A 22,260-nucleotide genomic window follows, 5' to 3' on the forward strand; every position below is an offset into this window, starting at 1 on the left:
TAAATAACAAGTTAATGTAGTGTTTATATAGTTGTTTTGTGAATTAAATCAGGAATGCATTAAAACCAGTTGATATTCATTTTTTTACACTTTTTGTATATTATTTAATGACAATGTTTTTTCGGACAGGCAAATATTTTTTCAGACAGGCAAATATTTTTTCTGCAGGCAATTTTTTTTTGGCAAGCTAAAACTTCCAACTTCCAACTTGCAACTTCCAACTTTTTACAATTGATATTAATCGCTGTCAATCAATAAAATAATATTAAATATTCATATTGCATGTACATTTCTGACCCTAGTATTTCAAACTGTAAGTGTAAGAGAACAATACCCTTTTCCTCCCAGGTTTACTTTATACACCAATTTTTCAAACAGCAGTGTTTATTTGTGAAACTTGCCATTTAAAGTGCGGTCAGTCATCACCCAAAAAAATTGTCAGAACACATATATTGTCATTAATAACATTTCATTTCCGAAATTCAAGCCATTGCGGTGGTTGCTACTGTCACTGATGATTATGTCATAAAATAACATTATCAAGGCGATTATTTGCATCAATCAAAAGTAAATAATAATCTAATATAAACTTTTGTGTTTTAACTTAAAAGATGGAATATTTGAATTGTTATTTTTATCGAAATGGAATACAATACCTCAGAACTGTAATGTAGAACTCACTTTCAAAGATTTGTTGACATTTCCGGATTCTTTTTTCGTCTGCTTTTTATGGACGCTTGTTAGTTAACAGCTTCTACGTGACGTGGAATATTTAATTTATCGAATGGTAATTATGTATGAAATCGTTCAAACGCTTAATGGTTTAATAAGTGGACTGTAACCTATAATTAAAGCGTCTGTTTACACTGAGCAGAAAATAAACTTTTTATTATAAAGTTTAATATCTTGTTTTGTCATTCATCAGACTGCGATGCTGTTCACGTCTATGGTAGATATTCTATAATACCAAAATTCCTTCTGGACATTTTGATCATATAGCGCTGAGCAGTGGTCACTGACAGCAGTTTGTTCTTTGTTTGGAAAGATGTAAACATTTCTCCAAAACTTTGAGATTTTCTGATTATGATCGATCATAAGATTTCTTATTGACATGTTCTTCAGCTTGACAAATACTCGGGATAACTGTATCTAGTATTGCGTCTCTTTGGGGTTTCACTTTGACCCGTTACTAATGATCAATTAATATATACAACATCATACATGGCATATCCCCCGGCGGGGGTAAAATTCCCGGAATTCCGACCTTTCACCTGGTCCCCCGCCGGGGAATCCATATCCCCTGGAATTTAAAAAAAAATAAAAAAATTGTTGTTGTTTTTTAAACTTAAGCTCAAGTTTGACAGTGGAAAGCATCAATAATGTTATGAGTGTAAATTCCATGAAGGACCATAATGACTTAGTCCAAATATATATATATAATAAGAGTGTTTCTGTACATATTCTTATATCATAAATTTATATAGATATTTTGCTAAATTTCGCTGTGTAAAAATATTTCGCTGTGTAAAAATCCCCTGGTGTAATATCAAAATCCCCTGGAATTCAGACCAAAATCCCCTGGGAAGCCTCTCGGAAATATGGCATGTATGACAACAGACAAGCATTGACATTTGCTCTTCGAAGCTCTTCATTAAAGTTTGTTTGACTAGTGAGTAGTGCAGGTCTCTGAAAGTTGGCTGATTGATTCAATTTTCAATTTAACATGAGCCAGTATAAACAATTGATGAGAAGAGCATAGACTTCATAGAATTTAATGCTTGAGAATCAGATAATCAAAAAGTTACCCAAAACTTAAAATATTAATATAGATTCATACAAACTTGACATATTTGGCAGTTGAAACCTATTATTACTTCAATTAAGCAAATAATTCCTACTTTTTTGTGAAGTTCAAATTTTTCAATGCCAGACACAAAGTGCCCTTAGCAAAAAACTTTCCTTTTTTACAGCATGCTGTCCTTTTAAAAAACCTGGCTTAAACCCAAAATTTTGCCAACTTGTCCTCACTGAAAATATAAAGGAGTGTATAAAGGAGTGGAATTATTTGGTTGCTCTCTTAGCTTACATGTAGAAATGTTCTGTTTTATGTTTACGGTGGTGTGTAAGCTTATTTATACTCCCTTGCCCATTCAGTGAGTGCTCCAATAAGTCATTTTATGTTTTTGGAGCATAGTGCACAGACAGAATGTAACCCTGGTTAGAGCTACCCTGGTTCTTTAACGTGTACCAGTCTATAGCATTGTCACACGCCCCCCCCCCATTTATTGTCCCTCCCGGGAGACGATTAGTATTTGTTTACCGGTGCGGCAGGGAATCAAACCTGACAACCCTTGATTGACAGTCAAGTGTGTTGTTACCACTAGACCACGGATCCGCCACATTTTTTTTTATGCGTACCAAATTGAGTCAAGCTTATATATACTCAGTTTTTCTTCATCTGTCTCTCTCCTTGGCTAACATAAAGTGACAGTGGAATTTGTAGGACTGTATACTGTTTACTCTCATAGAGGTATTCCCATATTACAGGAAGTGGATGGACAAGGCGGTTGGTTTGATGTTCTCCATACTGATGAGCCAGAGAAATGGCAGGATGCTCTAGTGTAAGTGTGGATGGCTCTCATCCTAGTAGTGTTGCCATCACCAATTCATTTTGAAATCTGCTTGAGTGCATCCCTTGTATATACTCTCATATTTCACAATTTTTGGTCTGGTGCAAAATTATGAGAGTCCCAAACATTAATTTGTGCACATATTACTTAAAAACACTCCATCCCAAGGATGCATATATTAAGTAATAATCACGGTCCATGGGGCAAAAATAATGAGTATTTTGAGTTTATGTAACAAGCCTGAATCATTACATTATTTAGGGCTTAAAATGTAAGGTTCTAAGCCCATGCTTTTTGCCCTGCCTGTTTTTATTATTATCCTTAGGGACATGCTAGCCTGCACATACTCCAACATTTTTTAAACCTTTTTAACAAACTTATTCTTTTTGCATATTAACAAAAAAAAATAATTTATTCTTGTTTTTAATTTTTATTTTATATTTTAATTACAGCTGGATCAAGAACTCCGTGATTGGAAACAACAAACAGAAACTCAATGCAATCAACCATGGTGTAATACCAAGGTATGTTTCTTAACCTTAAATAATACTGGATGTACAAAAACATTATAGAACTTAAGATTAAGGCCTTGATTAAGAGCAAGGGAATTTTGCATTGAGTTTATAATTATACATATTTGAATTCAGCCAGAATATTGAACTATCACAACTATGGCCTACTAAATAATACAAACTTAAAAGATCATTTTTAATACCAGATTTTGTGAAATCATTATGAAATTCCTTAGTTGTTAACCAGCCTTCGACAATGGTGATGCAACACAACAGACCAGGCCCCAATTTCTCGCAACTTCTTAATTCTCTTAAAACAGGATTAAGCTAAGCTCACTATTTTTTTTTCAATAATATGCACAATATTTACTTCTTGATGAGTGTTTTATACTTTAGATAGGAATTATCTTTTTGATAATCACATAAGTATTTTTCATTTAACAAAATTCAATTTAAATATGTATTTTGGCCAATTACAATAAGCTACTTTAAGCCTGTTTTGCTTAAGAAGTTTCGAGAAATTGGGGTCTGGACTAATGCTGCTATCAGCATGTCTTAATTTGCCAGAAAATATATAATTACTCAAAATAGATGATGAGTATGGTCAAACTCCATACATTTTAGGCTTTTAAAATGGTAAGTAGATGTTGGAGTACCACAACAGTTCAAACCGATACTGCCGTAGTCTTGGCCTAGGGCAGGCCAGAAAATATCATCAATTATTACCCTAAATAGTCCAAATTTATGATGAAACTATATTTTAGGCTTCTACAATGGTTGGTTGATAAAGATGCACCACAGCAAATCAGGACAGATGCTGCCGTTGTCATGGGATCCATTGCCAAGGGCACACCAGAAAATATCAACACGCTGGTAGAGGAGGGGTGTGTCTCAGTATTGCTGAAAGGTTTGATGTAGTATTTTTTTGTTTTACTGAAGTGAAATACTGTGTAGTTAATTTTATGTGAGACTTTAAACTAGTGGCATTTTTCACAAACAGATCTTAAGTACTGATGTTGCAAATTGTAAAACCTCAAAAAATTGATGGAAACACACAGTTCATTTAATCCTAACATTGAATATTTACAATCCCCTGTCTTCAGCGTGATTCATGAATCCCCTTGTCTTCAGCGTGATTCATTAATCCCCTTGTCTTCAGCGTGATTCATGAATCCCCTTGTCTTCAGCGTGATTCGTGAATCCCCTTGTCTTCAGCGTGATTCATGAATCCCCTTGTCTTCAACTTGATTCATGAATCCCCTTGTCTTCAGCGTGATTCATGAATCCCCTTGTCTTCAGCATGTTTCATGGATTTTCATGCCCAACAATTCTAATCAATCCATAAGTGCTCCTATAGATGATTTAAGATTTCATCATACATATACTACAATCATACCTTTCATTCCAGGCCTATTCAGTACAGACCTGCCTTTTATTGAGGCATGTCTGAGATGTCTGAGGACCATCTACATGAGCAACAATAACTGTGTGAATCTCATCTATCAGGTACTGTGTCATCTATCAGATACTGTGTCATCTATCAGGTACTGTGTCATCCCTTTGGTACTGTGTCATTTATGAGGAACTGTGTCTTTAATCAGGTACTGTGACATTTATCAGTTACAGTGTTATATATCAGGTCCTGTGACATTTATCAGTTACAGTGTTATATATCAGGTACTGTGTCATATATCAGGTACTGTGTCATATATCAGGTACTGTGTCATATGTCAGACACTGTGATGTTTATAAGGTACTGTGTCATATATCAGGTACTGTGTCATTTATCAGGTACTGTGTCATATATCAGGTACTGTGTCATATGTCAGACACTGTGATGTTTATAAGGTACTGTGTCATATATCAGGTACTGTGTCATTTATCAGGCACTGTGTCATCTATCAGGTACTGTGTCATATATAAGACACTGTGCCATTCATCAGGAATTGTGTTATTTATCAGGAACTGTGTCATTTATCAGGTACTTTTCTTTTCAAGTTTGAAACAGATATGCTCTTATTTATTCCTTTCACATTTCAGTACCAAATATTTTCTTGAATGTACCTATATTTCAATGTTTAATGACTTTATATTGTTTGAATATGTTACAATATCTTTTTCTCTAATTTGTATATTCCTGATGTTTTACTATGTGATCTATTTCAGGACCCAAACATTTTGGCACACATGGTCAATATTCTGCCCCAGTCCTTGTGTACACAGGAGTGTGTTGCCAACATTCTAGCAAATGCTTGCAAGGTGAGATTACAGTCAGACATGTGTTATAGTAACTGGCCTACCCAATATGGTCAATATTCTGCCCCAGTCCTTGTGTACACAGGAGTGTGTTGCCAACATTCTAGCAAATGCTTGCAAGGTGAGATTACAGTCAGACATGTGTTATAGTAACTGGCCTACCCAATATGGTCAATATTCTGCCCCAGTCCTTGTGTATCCAGGAATGTGTTGCCAACATTTTAGCAAATGTTTGTAAAGTGAGTTCAAAACCTTAACCACAACCGTATTTAAATATGCTTGGCCATTGGGCAACCTTTCAGTTGGTTCTAGGCTTATGTCAAACATCATCCAGTGTTCTTATCTGTTATTATCTTGACCTAAAAAAAGAATGTTGAGGGATGGTCATAGACTTGTTGTCATTTTCATCAGCAGTGGCAGTGGCGTTGTTGTGCTTGGCAATAACTCAAAAACAGTTTAAGATATTCAAATGAAACTTGGTACATATCTTTCATAAGTGTTGGTGTAAATGAAATGAGTCCAAAATGAAATGAGTCCAAACAATTGTCTAATTTCATAACCTTGTTGTTGAACAGTGGCCAGTTGTCAATCAAACAACCAGTTGACCAATAATTGGATTACATTTTGTAAATTAATATAAGCAAATGGTTCCTTAATACAAAAGAGCAACTGGAAAATTGCCGCTAAAATATATCTGTATGTTGTAATAATTGCTATGGTAACTACTCAATTGTAAGGCTTTTGTATATATTGCAGTGTGAAGACCACCAGGCACGGCTATGTCAGAGTGGAATTATCCCTGTACTGGTTGATCTGCTGGCGGGAAATGTTTACAAAGTCCAGATGCCAGTCCTCAAATGTTTAGCTGTTATTGTAAAGGACAGCGAGGAAAATTGTGTGGTTTCTTATACAGGTAATTTATTGTGGAAATGCTTTCCTCTACTTAATAATGTTTTTAATGACATTTTCCTATTGTGCAGAATTCTTATTGGTTGCTCTTCCCTAGAGAAAAGTACAAAAATTAATGTTATTATTTTTTGTAGCCTAACTTAATCTTTTGTTATGAAAAAAGCCAAAATTATGAATATTGTTATATCGTTAAAATTTCTCTTAAAACATGATACCATTCTTCCTTTAGAATTTATCCTTTGCTTCCATGGATTAACTCTGTTCTCATTTTCAATTCCAATTTCAGCAATGCACAATGATATTCCACTACCAGATATCTTAGTCACACTTCTACACCGAGACAAGACATCTGAGATGCAGATAAGTGCCGCTAAAGTCCTAGCTTATATGTGTGGGGGTGGGGCACTGAGTCCCCAAGACCCCAGGATAGCCATGAAGGTGAGATATATAAAATTGTATGTTTTGAGAATAAGCGATCCTCCTGAATGCCGTTATCAGAGAAACCCTATGGATCAGCCATTACTAAAACATTCTAGTCCTGCAGCTGTTATTCAGATTATCTTAAGGATCTACTGTTCTTGGGAGATCTTCAATGATCAGCTGTTGATTAGCTTGAGATCATCTTGAATCAGCTGTTATACTGGAATCGTTATATCTTCATCCTTCTGGCCCAAATTTCTCGAAACTTCTTAAGCTGAATAGGCTGAAGTAGCTTTTTTCAATTAGCCAAAATACATATTTAAACTTGAATTTAAAAATAGTTTATTGTGATTATAATAAGGATAATTCATGTTTAAAGTCTAAAAACCGGTTAAAGGAGTAAATAGTATACAGACGATAAATCCTGTTCTGGTTGTACAGTAAGCGCAGTGGTTAGCGCACTCGCTTCTCACCAAAGCGACCCGGGCTCGATTCCCAGCCTGGGCACATGTGAGTTTGGTTAGTGGTCACCAAGCAGGACAAATGGGTTTTTCCAGGTACTCCAGTTTCCCCCACAACACAAGACCACACTCTCGTGCAACATTGTGCCTATTAGAGGAATAAGTATAAGTTATTACAACTTTCTTCACAATCGTTGTAAAATATATAATGTTTAAACTAATCCTGTTGTAAGGGACTTAAGAGTTTTCAAGAAACTGGGGACTGGTTATTGTTTATTATCCATTTCAGACTCTACCATGTCTTGTGCGAATGTGTAGCAAAGATCGTACACTGGAAGAGAACGTAGATGGTGCTGAGACTCTCGGCTATCTTCTCGAGACAGATGCTGATCTGCAGAGAACCGCTGCTGTATCTGACCACATCATCAAGACACTTGCAGACTATCTCAAGTACACGGATGTACAGCAGATAAATAGGGCTGGCAAGAGGAGTGTAGGTTTCAAGTTTTATTATTTTGTTTCACCTATATAGCATGGTAATGACATTGGATTACATTGTCCAGTGGCAGAAACATCATCGCCGGCATCATACTTTTATTTCCGATTAATAGCTATTTAAAATCTTGTCTTAGAGTCTTCAAACTTGGTATGCACAATTTTCATGGTCAGTAGAAGACCAATTTGGTGACCTTTACTAGAATAATGAAGAGCGATGGCAAAAGCAACACATTTTATGTTTACTTTTACTTTCTCTTTACATATGCTTTACATTATATAGCAGTGATGATTTAATACACATGTTAACATGCATTTTCTATTCATTTAAAAAAGGGTTGTTAGTACTGTGGTTTGATCTGGGATCAAAACATTCTGGATCTAAACGCTGTATTCATAACCCTTTAATTATATACTTTACTGAATAATTAAACCACTTAAAAGACAAATGTTTTCATAATAAATATGTCATTTTAATGACGCACTATTTTATTTTATGATGTTATTTTTTAAAAACGTGCAATTATACTTGTTATGACGTGAAGTCAGAAGAGTGGAATACGGACTACTTTTTTTTGTGACATTTATTGTGTTTGGATTTATGATGGGTGTATAATTAATATTTTTTATTTAATTGTCAAGTTGCAACATCATACTTTTGAATAATGCCTCGCAACTCTTTTTTTTTTTTGCCTGTTTGTAAGTTGTTTTCTTTACTTCAGTTTTTGACTGGCATATGGTATATTTTATTTCCTCAGTAAAATGAACACATTGTCACAAGCCGTATTGTGTTTATATTACAGAAAAGGGAATGGATTTAAAGTTGAAGAAAAAATGTGTCCACTGCAGCTTCACCTCTTTCAAGGATATTATCTGGAGTATTAAGCAGGCTGCATTTACAGCCTTCACTTTTTAATGTTCAAAGCTTCACTTTTTTTCCAGGATATGAACTGAAATAGGGAGATGCAGCAGGTTGCATTTACAACCTTCACTTCTTTATGCTCAACAATTCACCTTTCTTTCCAGGATATAAACTGGAGTAGGAAGATGAAGCAGGTTGCATTTAAAGCCTTCGCTTCTTTATGTTCAGAACTTCACCTTTTTTTCCAGGATATTAATTGGAGTAGCGAGATGAAGCAGGCAGCATTTAAGGCCTTCGCTGCTTTGGCTGCCAATGAAGAGAGCATCAGGAAACAGGTGGGTGATTTTAAGGAAGAAAACGAATATTTCTTTCATGCTTGTCAGTGAAATATGTTATTTTTACAGCTGTTATTTTCACTGCAGTGAAAATCAGTGCTCTCATAGAGTTTTGTTTCCATGTAGCTTAATAACAGTAATAGTGTTTGCCATGGCAGGTTAAACATGTCTGAATGTGTTTGATTAAACAGCTGCAATTCAAAGGTGAATGTGGCTGCTTTCCAATGACTTCATGTGATATCATAATAAATGAAAATGATTCCATTTTTTTTTAAAGCTGCACTCTCACAGATTGACCTTTTTGACAACTTTTCTTTTTTTTCTTGGATTGAACCAATTTTTGCATAAATATCTTGAAACAAGTGATATAAGACTGGTGATAAAATATCAGATTGCAGATTTTGATATTTACATTTGAAATTTTTTTTGCCTTAAAGCATTACAAATGCTTTAAGAAAAATGAGTTTTTTCGGCATAAAACATCAATTTTCTATTGTTAATATGAAAGTTGCAATCTGTTCCTTTTGTCAGCAGTCTAATATCACTGGTTCTCAGACATTTACGCAAAATATTGCTCATTTTAAAACAAAAATTTAAAAAGTAGTCAAAATGATCCATTTGTGAGAGTGCAGCTGTAAGCATGTGAACTTTTAATGTTAACCATTTTCAGGTGATAGAAACAGAAAATCTAATGGAATACGTGGGGGTAGGATTGAACAGCGGGAACATGAAGCTTGCTGCTGCCGCTATTCGATGTCTTCACAGTCTGTCACGGTCGGTACAGCTTCTCAGAACCACAATACAGGACCATGGAGTGTGGAAACCTCTTATGAAGGTATGGTGTTCAATTTAGTTGTTATCTTTGTGATGAAAATAGAATAAATGTCATTTTAGAAGTAATATCCAATGTCTACACAGTGTCACTGAATCACAATACAGGCCTTTTTCTATAGCACCCACGGATCGGATCGTCGGATATATGATATATGATATTTTTCCTAATCTGGAGAAAAAAGATCAGAGATCAGAATGCAATATTAACTGTCATGATTTATTGCAATAGATATTTACACCCCAAGGATTGATATTTCAGCCATTTTAGGTATTTTGAAAGGGAAAAGAAACATGTATTTTAATAATTTCCTTATTTGCAAGAGATAGAAAAGCTTGTACTTTTAACTGACATTTGCCTTATTTTTTAAGGTAACGCGGCGATTATTTTCTCTAAAAGGCATTTTTTGCAATGCAAATATTCCCAAAATGTCTAGGTTTTTTTTACCGAAATGGGCAGAAAAAGACCTGCAATAGAAACCCATGGCCTGTTCATAACTCTCATGAATGCACTGACTTTCACTGCCTCGATTTACATATCTTCATATCATGATGATTAAATATAATTGTCTATGGGCCCAAAATATTGGTGATAATCAATTACGATCATCATCACAAATAATTTTTCCTCAAACTTTATAATTTTTCTAAAAAATCATCTGTAGAGTCATATAATTGTATGTCTAAAGTGCTTAAAAAGTGCAAAGAAATTTGTGCTAGGATAATGTTCAAGGAAAAGTTCATTTTTGGGTCATTTAATAATCAATATTTTTGGCCATTTTAAATATATATATTTGACATGACTGATACTTCATACCATGATTTTTGATATTTGTATGGAAATGTACTTTCAATTATTTTCAATTTGATGATTGATTATCATAGTGTCCTTTTTGATTTGATTATTGATTATGCAGTTTGTCAAATTATTCAACAGTACTTATTGTGACCTAAGACTACATTCTTTGTTAAAACAAACTATTGTGTTTCCCGAAGGGTCAGATTTTTGTTTCCATTCTGCAAACATGTGATATACATGATCAATATTTCATGGATAAGACTCAATATCTCACCGAAACATGTACAGTCAAACCCTGTTGGCTGAACTCCCAGGTATCGGCGAAATACCTTTAGCCTCGAAAATTCGAGCCAAGCGGGAATTCTCACCTTCAATATAAAGAAATGGGTCCTTAACATCAAGATCAAAGCCAATGAGTAATTCGAGCCAAACAAGTTCGAGCCAACAAGGTTCGACTGTATATGGAAATATCAAAATTATGTGTTATGTTATATGTTCACAGATAATCCAGGAAGGTCCAGAAGAGTTACTGCCCATTGCTTCATCAACTCTTTGTAACCTTCTTCTGGAGTTTTCTCCCAGTAAAGAGGTACGAAAACATACAATGCAAAAACATATATTTTTAGCTCATTTGTTGTTATGTTGTTGTTTTTAAAAATCAAGTTATTGTTATAGCCTTGGTGTGTCAGCATTATTGTGCAAAAATTCTAACTTTTGCCTTAACTTCAAAATTGTTCAACATATTTGATTGAATGGGGTAAGCATGTTGTCTGTTTTAATAGTCAAGGCTCATATTGAGCATCTAACAAAACAATGTAATAAACAATATGAACATTAAAACATGTTTAAAACAAAATAATAATGACAATGGGTTAATAGGTGGAATATACAAGATTTTTTTTTTAAATTAAAAGATGGAGAATAAGACATAATATTATGCTTTTACATTATATAATGTGAACACAGAATTTGGCTTTAATAATTGTCAAGTTATGCCCCTTGTTACTTTGAAAAGTCATGCAAAAACTTTGGGCAAATGTGTAGGAATTAAGGCCCACTACTCTTCCTTTAATTAGTGTAGATTTATGCCTCTTATTGAATCAAACGAACAGATAAGTGTTGGCATTCCCTTCGCAGCACTCTTGTTGGTCATAGTTGTCTAAGTTCTTACTTTTAAAACATCTGGAGCTGAAGATTCAATATTTGAAAACAGAAAAAAAAAATTCAGCTGAAAAGAACTCATTCAGGATAAAATAAATGATAGGGTGCAAAAACAGTTACTAAATTATCGTGCTCAGCACCCCCATCAACCAATAGGCTTGAGTTTGGCCTGAATTTCCATGTACAATGTAGTTGTAATGGCCTGTCCTGCCATGGTCTCTGGGGCATTCACCCTTTGGAAAATACTATTTTTTTTAATTCAGTTCTCCTTCTTGAATGACTCTATAAGCATTTTACAGCATATCTAATACTAAAAAAAAAACATTTCTGGATATGATATACTGGCCATGATTTGTGAGCGAAGATGTACAGTAATGACATGCAGTGCTTAGCCTGTGCATTAGTCCATTAATTCTTAATAAACATCTTCTCTGATGAGGGCATAAATGCATGTATTTCTCCTATATTTCAGTGTATCTTGGACTGTGGAGCCATCAACATTCTGGTTGGTCTAGCAGGCAGACAGGACCCGGGACTGAGGCTTAATGGCATCTGGGGACTCATGGTAAGTGTAGACTTTCATGTATCCCCCCCACACTTAACAACATCTGAAGACTGATGGTAGGTACCAAGTTTAAGGTATTCCCCCCACACTTAATGACATATGAAGACTCATGGTAGGTACCAAGTTTAAGGTATTCCACCCACACTAAATGGCATCTGGAGTCTCATGGTAGGTACCAAGTTTAAGGTATTCCACCCACACTTAATGGCATCTGAAGACTGATGGTAGGTACCAAGTTTAAGGTATTCCACCCACACTTAATGGCATATGAAGTCTCATGGTAGGTACCAAGTTTAAGGTATTCCACCCACACTTAATGGCATATGAAGTCTCATGGTAGGTACCAAGTTTAAGGTATTCCACCCACACTAAATGGCATCTGGAGTCTCATGGTAGGTACCAAGTTTAAGGTATTCCACCCACACTAAATGGCATCTGGAGTCTCATGGTAGGTACCAAGTTTAAGGTATTCCACCCACACTTAATGGCATCTGAAGACTCATGGTAGGTACCAAGTTTAAGGTATTCCACCCACACTAAATGACATATGAAGACTCATGGTAGGTACCAAGTTTAAGGTATTCCACCCACACTAAATGGCATCTGGAGTCTCATGGTAGGTACCAAGTTTAAGGTATTCCACCCACACTAAATGGCATCTGGAGTCTCATGGTAGGTACCAAGTTTAAGGTATTCCCCCCACACTAAATGGCATCTGGAGTCTCATGGTAGGTACCAAGTTTAAGGTATTCCCCCCACACTAAATGGCATCTGGAGTCTCATGGTAGGTACCAAGTTTAAGGTATTCCCCCCACACTAAATGGCATCTGGAGTCTCATGGTAGGTACCAAGTTTAAGGTATTCCCCCCACACTTAATGACATATGAAGTCTCATGGTAGGTTCCAAGTTTAAGGTATTCCACCCACACTTAACAACATCTGAAGACTCATGGTAGGTACCAAGTTTAAGGTATTCCACCCACACTAAATGACTTATGAAGACTCATGGTAGGTACCAAGTTTAAGGTATTCCCCCCCACACTTAATGACATATGAAGACTCATGGTAGGTACCAAGTTTAAGGTATTCCACCCACACTAAATGGCATCTGGAGTCTCATGGTAGGTACCAAGTTTAAGGTATTCCACCCACACTTAATGGCATATGAAGACTCATGGTAGGTACCAAGTTTAAGGTATTCCCCCCACACTTAATGACATATGAAGTCTCATGGTAGGTACCAAGTTTAAGGTATTCCCCCCACACTTAATGGCATCTGAAGACTCATGGTAGGTACCAAGTTTAAGGTATTCCCCCCACACTTAACAACATCTGAAGACTCATGGTAGGTACCAAGTTTAAGGTATTCCCCCCACACTTAATGACATATGAAGTCTCATGGTAGGTACCAAGTTTAAGGTATTCCCCCCACACTAAATGACATATGAAGACTCATGGTAGGTACCAAGTTTAAGGTATTCCACCCACACTAAATGGCATCTGGAGTCTCATGGTAGGTACCAAGTTTAAGGTATTCCCCCACACTTAGCAACATCTGAAGACTCATGGTAGGTACCAAGTTTAAGGTATTCCCCCCACACTTAATGACATATGAAGTCTCATGGTAGGTACCAAGTTTAAGGTATTCCACCCACACTTAACAACATCTGAAGACTCATGGAAGGTACCAAGTTTAAGGTATTCCCCCCACACTTAATGACATATGAAGTCTCATGGTAGGTACGAAGTTTAAGGTATTCCACCCACACTTAATGACATATGAAGTCTCATGGTAGGTACCAAGTTTAAGGTATTCCCCCCACACTTAACAACATCTGAAACCTGATTGTAGGTACCAAGTTTAAGGTATTCCACCCACACTTAATGACATATGAAGACTCATGGTATGTACCAAGTTTAAGGTATTCCACCCACACTAAATGACATATGAAGACTCATGGTAGGTACCAAATTTAAGGTATTCCCCCCACACTTAATGACATATGAAGACTCATGTTGGTACCAAGTTTAAGGTATTCCCCCCACACTTAATGACATATGAAGACTCATGGTAGGTACCAAGTTTAAGGTATTCCCCCCACACTTAACAACATCTGGAGTCTCATGGTAGGTACCAAGTTTAAGGTATTCCACCCACACTAAATGGCATCTGGAGTCTCATGGTAGGTACCAAGTTTAAGGTATTCCCCCCACACTAAATGACATATGAAGACTCGTGGTAGGTACCAAGTTTAAGGTATTCCACCCACACTAAATGGCATCTGGAGTCTCATGGTAGGTACCAAGTTTAAGGTATTCCACCCACACTAAATGGCATCTGGAGTCTCATGGTAGATACCAAGTTTAAGGTATTCCACCCACACTAAATGGCATCTGGAGTCTCATGGTAGGTACCAAGTTTAAGGTATTCCACCCACACTAAATGGCATCTGGAGTCTCATGGTAGGTACCAAGTTTAAGGTATTCCACCCACACTAAATGGCATCTGGAGTCTCATGGTAGGTACCAAGTTTAAGGTATTCCACCCACACTAAATGGCATCTGGAGTCTCATGGTAGGTACCGAGTTTAAGGTATTCCACCCACACTAAATAGCATCTGGAGTCTCATGGTAGGTACCAAGTTTAAGGTATTCCACCCACACTAAATGGCATCTGGAGTCTCATGGTAGGTACCAAGTTTAAGGTATTCCACCCACACTAAATGGCATCTGGAGTCTCATGGTAGGTACCAAGTTTAAGGTATTCCACCCACACTAAATGGCATCTGGAGTCTCATGGTAGGTATCAAGTTTAAGGTATTCCACCCACACTAAATGGCATCTGGAGTCTCATGGTAGGTACCAAGTTTAAGGTATTCCACCCACACTAAATGGCATCTGGAGTCTCATGGTAGGTACCAAGTTTAAGGTATTCCACCCACACTAAATGGCATCTGGAGTCTCATGGTAGGTACCAAGTTTAAGGTATTCCACCCACACTAAATGGCATCTGGAGTCTCATGGTAGGTACCAAGTTTAAGGTATTCCCCCCACACTAAATGGCATCTGGAGTCTCATGGTAGGTACCAAGTTTAAGGTATTCCCCCCACACTAAATGGCATCTGGAGTCTCATGGTAGGTACCAAGTTTAAGGTATTCCCCCCACACTAAATGGCATCTGGAGTCTCATGGTAGGTACCAAGTTTAAGGTATTCCCCCCCACACTAAATGGCATCTGGAGTCTCATGGTAGGTACCAAGTTTAAGGTATTCCCCCCACACTAAATGACATATGAAGTCTCATGGTAGGTACCAAGTTTAAGGTATTCCACCCAACACTAAATGGCATCTGGAGTCTCATGGTAGGTACCAAGTTTAAGGTATTCCCCCCACACTTAATGGCATCTGGAGTCTCATGGTAGGTACCAAGTTTAAGGTATTCCCCCCACACTAAATGGCATCTGCAGTCTCATGGTAGGTACCAAGTTTAAGGTATTCCCCCCACACTTAATGGCATCTGGAGTCTCATGGTAGGTACCAAGTTTAAGGTATTCCCCCCACACTAAATGGCATCTGGAGACTCATGGTAGGTACCAAGTTTAAGGTATTCCCCCCACACTTAATGGCATCTGAAGACTCATGGTAGGTACCAAGTTTAAGGTATTCCACCCACACTAAATGGCATCTGCAGTCTCATGGTAGGTACCAAGTTTAAGGTATTCCACCCACACTAAATGGCATCTGGAGTCTCATGGTAGGTACCAAGTTTAAGGTATTCCACCCACACTAAATGGCATCTGGAGTCTCATGGTAGGTACCAAGTTTAAGGTATTCCACCCACACTAAATGGCATCTGGAGTCTCATGGTAGGTCTAGAGTTTAAGGTATTGCACCCACACCTAATGGCATATGGGGACTCAAGGTGTCCACTTTAAGATATTTCCCTTGCAAATAAGATAGTTGTTCAATGATTCCATTAATAGTAGTGTTAGAAATTGATGCGTGGTGACCCCATATGGAAAATCACTTATTTTAATTATAAATGATATATACTCAATTAAAGATATTTAAAAATAGTCTTATGTGTATGAGCTTAATATTTCCAATTTCAGAACCTAACATTTCAAGTGGAACAGAAAGTGAAATCTTGTGTTGTGGAGGCCATTGGAACAGAACAGCTTTTCAGGCTTCTGTCTGACCCGGATCCAAACATTGTCATGAAGACGCTTGGACTATTGCGAAATCTTTTATCTAACAAACTGGTAAGCTTTAGGAACCAGTTTCAATGTGTACATTCTCTTAGGTGAAAAGTATGATTTCAATGAAGAAAATACAAAAATGTAAAGGTATGGTAGGCTAGGTGTACAGGTGTCCACCTCCTCCCTATTTTTCATGTATTACATGTACCTCTTAAAATGGACAGCAGTTCGTCCTTCCAACCAGGAAAAAAACTGGACTGTTAGTTGGTAATATGTTATTACATTGTACATTTTCTTGCATTTCAGCACTGTGCCTTTTTATTACAGACAAATGTTTATTACATTGCACAATTTCTTGCATTTTAACACTGTGGCTATTACATTGCACAATTTCTTGCATTTTAACACTGTGGCTATTACATTGCACAATTTCTTGCATTTTAACACTGTGGCTATTACATTGCACAATTTATTGCATTTTAACACTGTGCCTATTTATTACACACAGATGATTATTACATTGCACAATTTCTTGCATTTCAGCACATAGACAGTATAATGTTGGTATATGGGAACCAGATAATGCAGGCTGTTATCTTCATACTGGAGGGAGAACACCCACCACAGGTCAAAGAACAGGTACACATAGAAATATAGTTCTTTGTCAAGGAGGTACAGTGTGTTTTTAAATTTCTTTTAGCTTGACTATTCTATGGAAAAAGAGGCTTTACTACTCGCCCCAATGTTGGCATTGGCGTCCGGTTAATGTTTAAGGGCAACTCGGGATTTTCACTTATAACTCCAATACTTTTCATTCAATTCATTTAATTCTGCACACAATTGTTCTGACAGGATCAAAACACAATGAGGTTAGCTCACTCCATATTATCCTAAATACAAATTATGGCCCCTGGAACTTATGTTAAAGTTAAAGGGCACATTGGGTCCTGTTAAAGTTTAAGGGTAAGTCAGGATTTTAATTAATAACTTCCATACCCTTCATTCATTTGACTTCTTCACTAAATTTACAATTAGGTTACATACCTCTATATAAACCCTAAAAACAAATTATAATCCTCAATTGACTTATTTTATTACTTTGGACAGGCACTCTTTATATTTTTAACAAGGTTTTTTATGAAGTGAAACCTAGTTATTAGAATGACATGCGTCCTTGTTCAGGCGGGCTGGAGGGAGGACAAGTCACTGTTCCTAAAAATAGAAAGAAAACAGTTGAAACTGGAGTTCTTTTGTTAATCATTGAAAACCTGGTTTTGTCGCATTGCAAGTTTCTTGTTTACTTTCAATATGACTCTTTTATTGCTTTTGACAGGCACTTATTACAACATTATTGTATTAATTTAATTAATTATTTTATTAACAAATGGCGTATAGTTGAGCATGCTGTCCTATGACAGCTCTTGTTTTTGTACAATTTACCAAGATTTTGATATGGCTGTAACTGTGTGTTTTTTTGTTTTATTTTGAGCAGCTGTTTATGTTATAGAATTAAGTACTGAGTAGATGGGTGGTTAAAAAATACTTAAAAATACTTTAAAGTTTGAACGCAGTAATAATGCTAGTTTGTTACTGTTCCAGACCTTGTGTATACTGTCCAATGTTGCGGATGGCGACAAAGCGAAGGACTTCATCATGGGCAATGAGGATGTACTTAAAAAGCTCATGAACTATATGGTAAATACCCCTTGTACTGTTTTTACATGAATTCATTCAGGCAATAATAAGCCAAATGAAAGATAAATTGTTCATCAATCATGATACAATGTAGGTAAATAATTGCAAAAAAATTAAGTACATTCAAAACCTGTTGGCTCGATATTCCAGGGACTGGCCAAAAGACATCGAGCCTTGTAAATATAGAGCCAAGCGGGAATGTTTACATATATTAAAAAAAATATTTTTGACCTTTTACATAAAGTTCGAGCCAACAAGGAAATCGAGCCAACAGGTACCTTGCGACTGTAATTATTGAGATTTGTGCTAATACAATTGCATTTCAGCATATGGATGATAGAACATGCCATTATGTCCTATAATTTTAGTTACACCTGAATGTGAACCTCCAGATAGCAGCCACCACGTGTATATCGAACCTGGTCTGGAATGAGGAGGAAGGTATAGTACATCCGTTATGGCTCTTTCGACATCATCATACATACATGTTATATATCTGGGGCCATATTACAGAAGCATGTTAAGTTAATATTGAACCTTTTCCATGAGTTTAACAATTTCTTTTCAGGTAGAAAGGGTTATGCTTAGTGTAGATTCTGCAATTAAAATATCGATACTTAAGTTTAAAATGAAAACTCCTTTTTAAAAAATTAGTTTTTTGAAGAAATATAACAATTCCAAATTTTACAGTTAAGTTAAAATATGATAAAAAATCTTAAGATGCTTCTGTAATACGGACCCAGGGAGACTTCCTCGCAGGGTTTTGTTCAACAAACCATGGAATTTCAATGTTAGCCCAGGGTTTATTTAATGTGTCGATAGAAACGTGGCAGTATCTCATACTTCTTTTTGGAAGGTTTCCCAGGGCATTTTTCTCAGAAAACCAGAGCACTGTATTGAGTATATATGTTGTAAGACAATGGATAAATTCCAGGGGATTTTCATCCCCTGCTAGGAGACAATGGGCGATTTTTATCCCCCACTGGGGGGTGGGGTTATTGCCTAAAAAGATTGCAAAATAGGTCAGGTCATGTTCAATATCAATTGAAATAAATAACAGAAAACACCAACTGCAAAAACTTACCAATTATATTTTTGCAGTGATTTATTTTATGTTTAAGATATCAGTAAAATACAGTCCCTTCATTCAAATGATAGCAAACTAATGTTTATAAATCAGTTACCTTACTTAATTCATTATTTTTCCCAGGAGCCTACACCAGGCAGGCTAAGTTAGGAGAGATGGGTATTAAAGCACTGCTTCAGAAGCTCCTTAGTACAACTGACTCTGTCCTCTTTGAAAAGTGAGTATGAATTTCAAATCTCTCAGTTTTGAGATGATTATTTTTTGTTGATCTTACCTACTTAAGAACTTAATACCAAATTATTTATTTGTATTTATCCCATTTGTGAAATCTTGCAATAAGGTGGAAATGTTCACAATTGAGGTGGAAGGTAACCCAGGGATGCTAAATTTCCGCTTTTCAGATTGCTTTTTTTTTGGCAACAAAACTTCAAAATTAAAATTGTTACCTTTTATCTGATTCATACAAAAAATGATTTCTTTTGTGAATAAAATTGATAGGGATACTCCTTCTAGTTGAAGTATGTGATTTTAAGCCATCTAAATCCATTTCATAATATTCTTTCTTTACAAAAATGGTCTTGAAATTATTCCATGAAAAACAATAGTTATACAATGAACATGCTTTATTTTATTTTTTTATTTTAGCTAGTCTGTTTTTGGAAAAAAAATGTCATAGGCTTGGTGGTGTTGTCTTCAGCAGAGCCGTTGTGTAAACATTTTAACATTGGTACACCTGTACACCTGTTGCCAGATATGATACACATTTATTGCAAAGCCCTACAACTCTAGCTTCAATAAATTTTGAGTTGTGCCCCTTGTTTGAATGAAAAAAACAGATGAGCTTTGGCGGATGCTCCGTGGCTCTCTTGTATTGTTCTCAGATTTATTCAATGAATGACATGTATGATAATTATCTTTTGAAAACATTTCAGGGTGAAGACAGCCTTGCAACAGTTCACATGACAGAGAGTGGTGTACAGACTTGACCTTTGACCTTGACCCAATATCTTGACCTTTGACCTTGACCCAATTAATTGACATTTGACCTTGACCCAATTTCTTTAAATATTGTAAATCTCAAGGGTTTCAAACTTTCATCTTTTTTTTTTGTTTTTGCAAAATTTTGTATACATTAACTTAATCTAACCTAATAGCAAATAGTTCATTGTGATTATCATAAAGATAATGTCTTTTTTAAAACCTCAGAACTCTTCAAAATGATAATATGACACACACTCCTGTTTTTAGGGACCTAAGGTGATGGATAAAATTTAGGCCCTGACGTAGATGGTAAAAACTTATATTTTGTGTTTAACAGTCTGTGGAAAAAGAGTTTTGGGTTCTTAAATTCCTTTCAAACTTTGTTATGTCATAGGAATATTCATGTAGAATTTCAAAGAAAACCTTTGTTTACCATTGAATGTTTAGGAGTGCTGGAATTGTGCTTTATTGAGTACTACATGCATATTTTACAGTGACATTGTATCAAATGTTGATGAATTAATGTGAATGGTATTGTTAGGACTGTTTTGAAGACCATATGTGTGTCTGTATAATTAATATGACAATAAAAGAGATATGTACAAATTGTAAATTTGATGTCATATAATTTATGTAAGAATGAATGTTGTTCAGTATGTTGTTTAGCATAAATACTTACATTTGGAAAAAGTTTTAGGAAGATTTGTTCTAGTGTAAAACTAAAATGTGTTCAAACATTAAAGCTTTGTCTTATTCACAGGTTTCCAGCGCTATTACTTTTCCTACTTTTTCCTGCCTTTTCCTATCTTTTTACTACCTTACTCTTCCTGTTTCCTACTTTTCCTACCTTGTTCTACATTTTTTTCTACCATTCACTACCATTTTCTTTATTTTCCTGCCTTTTTCTACCCTTTTCATACCATTTTCTACCCGTCCCTACGTTTTCCTAGCGTTTTTTTTAGCTGTTTCCAACTATTCCTGCTATTTTTACTTATCCTACCCTTTTTTAATAAGCCTCCTTCTTTCCTACTTCTTGTTAACACCTCCTGTTAATCATACTTTTTTATGGAAAACTCAATTGTGCTCGCTGAAAACCTGATGAGTCCAAAGCGATGCATATAAGTTGATTTAAACATTGTATTTAGGGATTGATCGAGTTTTTTTCTTGCGTTTATGCTGTATGAACGCAGTAGGGTACGCGAGCAAATTCCATGAAGTGCACTAGCGACCAATACTTATATTTAGATTAACAAAAACATAATATTTGCGATTGAAAATAAGCATTATCTTCTGAATTTAAGTATTTGTTCTTAAAGAAGTGCAACCGACAACATACGTTTGTATAAAGGAATAGCTGTTTTTTGTAACGTCGTATATTATTGGGTCAATGACGTCGCGATTATCCAATCGGAGCGCAATATTGAAGAAACAATTACATCATAACTACTTGCGGGTTATTCAATATGAACGTCAAGTTTTACCTATACAAAAAACACGGCGAATGTATATATAAGATATATTTTCTACTTTTTTTTGTCTAAAAAAACTTTACTTTCCTTCTTTTCTATGAGTCATTAATTGAAAAAAAGCCTATTTACATCTCTCTCCTAATAGCTCCTGATTTTCCTACTTTACTATGGGACACTTCACCTGTTAAGACGTAAATTTATAGCTTATCTTTAGTTTAAATGGTGTTTATTGTCTTATTTATGTACCAGTTGAACATGAACATATGTGAACAAATGTTTTGCTGTAATAAATTTCAGAAGTGAAAACAAGACTTGTTTTGAACCCTTGTGGTTTAAACAAAATATGGTACAGTTTATCAGAGGATTTCAAAAATAACTTGACAAGGATGTTCACTGTGAAAAATGTGCGCGTCGAACGCAAGATTCACGGTCAGTAGGTCAAAAGGTCAAGGTCACACTAAAGGGTAATTGGAAAACATTCCTTGTATTTTGGCTTGACAATGCTGTGGCATGGTCAAGCATTTCTGATGTTATAACTTTGGCACAAATGTTCAGCGTGAAAAGCTGGTGTGTCAAATGCAAGAGCCATGTCCT

General features: G+C 35.9%; 2 protein-coding genes across 3 annotated transcripts in view; one reads left to right on the top strand and one right to left on the bottom strand.

Annotated features, from left to right (window-relative positions):
* Positions 1 to 767, bottom strand: part of LOC128241608 (solute carrier family 15 member 1-like) — a 37,816-nt gene extending 37,049 nt beyond the window's left edge. The window contains exon 1 of one of the 2 annotated variants that reach the window (XM_052958619.1): positions 682 to 767. The gene's annotated coding sequence lies outside the window, so the exon portion shown is untranslated. Of the gene's footprint in view, positions 1 to 656 lie in introns of both variants that reach the window. The other variant, XM_052958618.1, reaches the window with a different exon arrangement.
* A 45-nt stretch (positions 768 to 812) lies between these two features.
* On the top strand, positions 813 to 21,958 carry LOC128240739 (armadillo repeat-containing protein 8-like). Its single transcript, XM_052957552.1, has 19 exons — positions 813 to 949; positions 2,548 to 2,621; positions 3,083 to 3,154; positions 3,907 to 4,049; positions 4,551 to 4,648; positions 5,309 to 5,401; positions 6,155 to 6,311; positions 6,594 to 6,745; positions 7,478 to 7,681; positions 8,794 to 8,880; positions 9,551 to 9,715; positions 11,013 to 11,099; positions 12,144 to 12,236; positions 16,348 to 16,497; positions 16,978 to 17,073; positions 18,034 to 18,129; positions 18,498 to 18,570; positions 19,340 to 19,433; positions 20,149 to 21,958. Exons 1-19 carry the CDS (start codon positions 932 to 934, stop codon positions 20,177 to 20,179), a joined length of 1,983 nt encoding a protein of 660 aa, XP_052813512.1. The 5' UTR covers positions 813 to 931; the 3' UTR covers positions 20,180 to 21,958.
* The last annotated feature ends 302 nt before the right edge of the window (positions 21,959 to 22,260 follow it).

The sequence above is a fragment of the Mya arenaria genome, chromosome 7 (assembly GCF_026914265.1).
Source record: "Mya arenaria isolate MELC-2E11 chromosome 7, ASM2691426v1".
NCBI classification, from domain to species: Eukaryota; Metazoa; Mollusca; class Bivalvia; order Myida; family Myidae; genus Mya; species Mya arenaria.

Excerpts from the sequence above, each read along its gene's own strand:
- LOC128240739 (XM_052957552.1), top strand. Across the intron at positions 7,682-8,793 it reads ATAGGGCTGGCAAGAGGAGT|GATATTAATTGGAGTAGCGA; the intron begins GTAGGTTTCAAG and ends CTTTTTTTCCAG. Across the intron at positions 16,498-16,977 it reads ATCTTTTATCTAACAAACTG|CACATAGACAGTATAATGTT; the intron begins GTAAGCTTTAGG and ends CTTGCATTTCAG.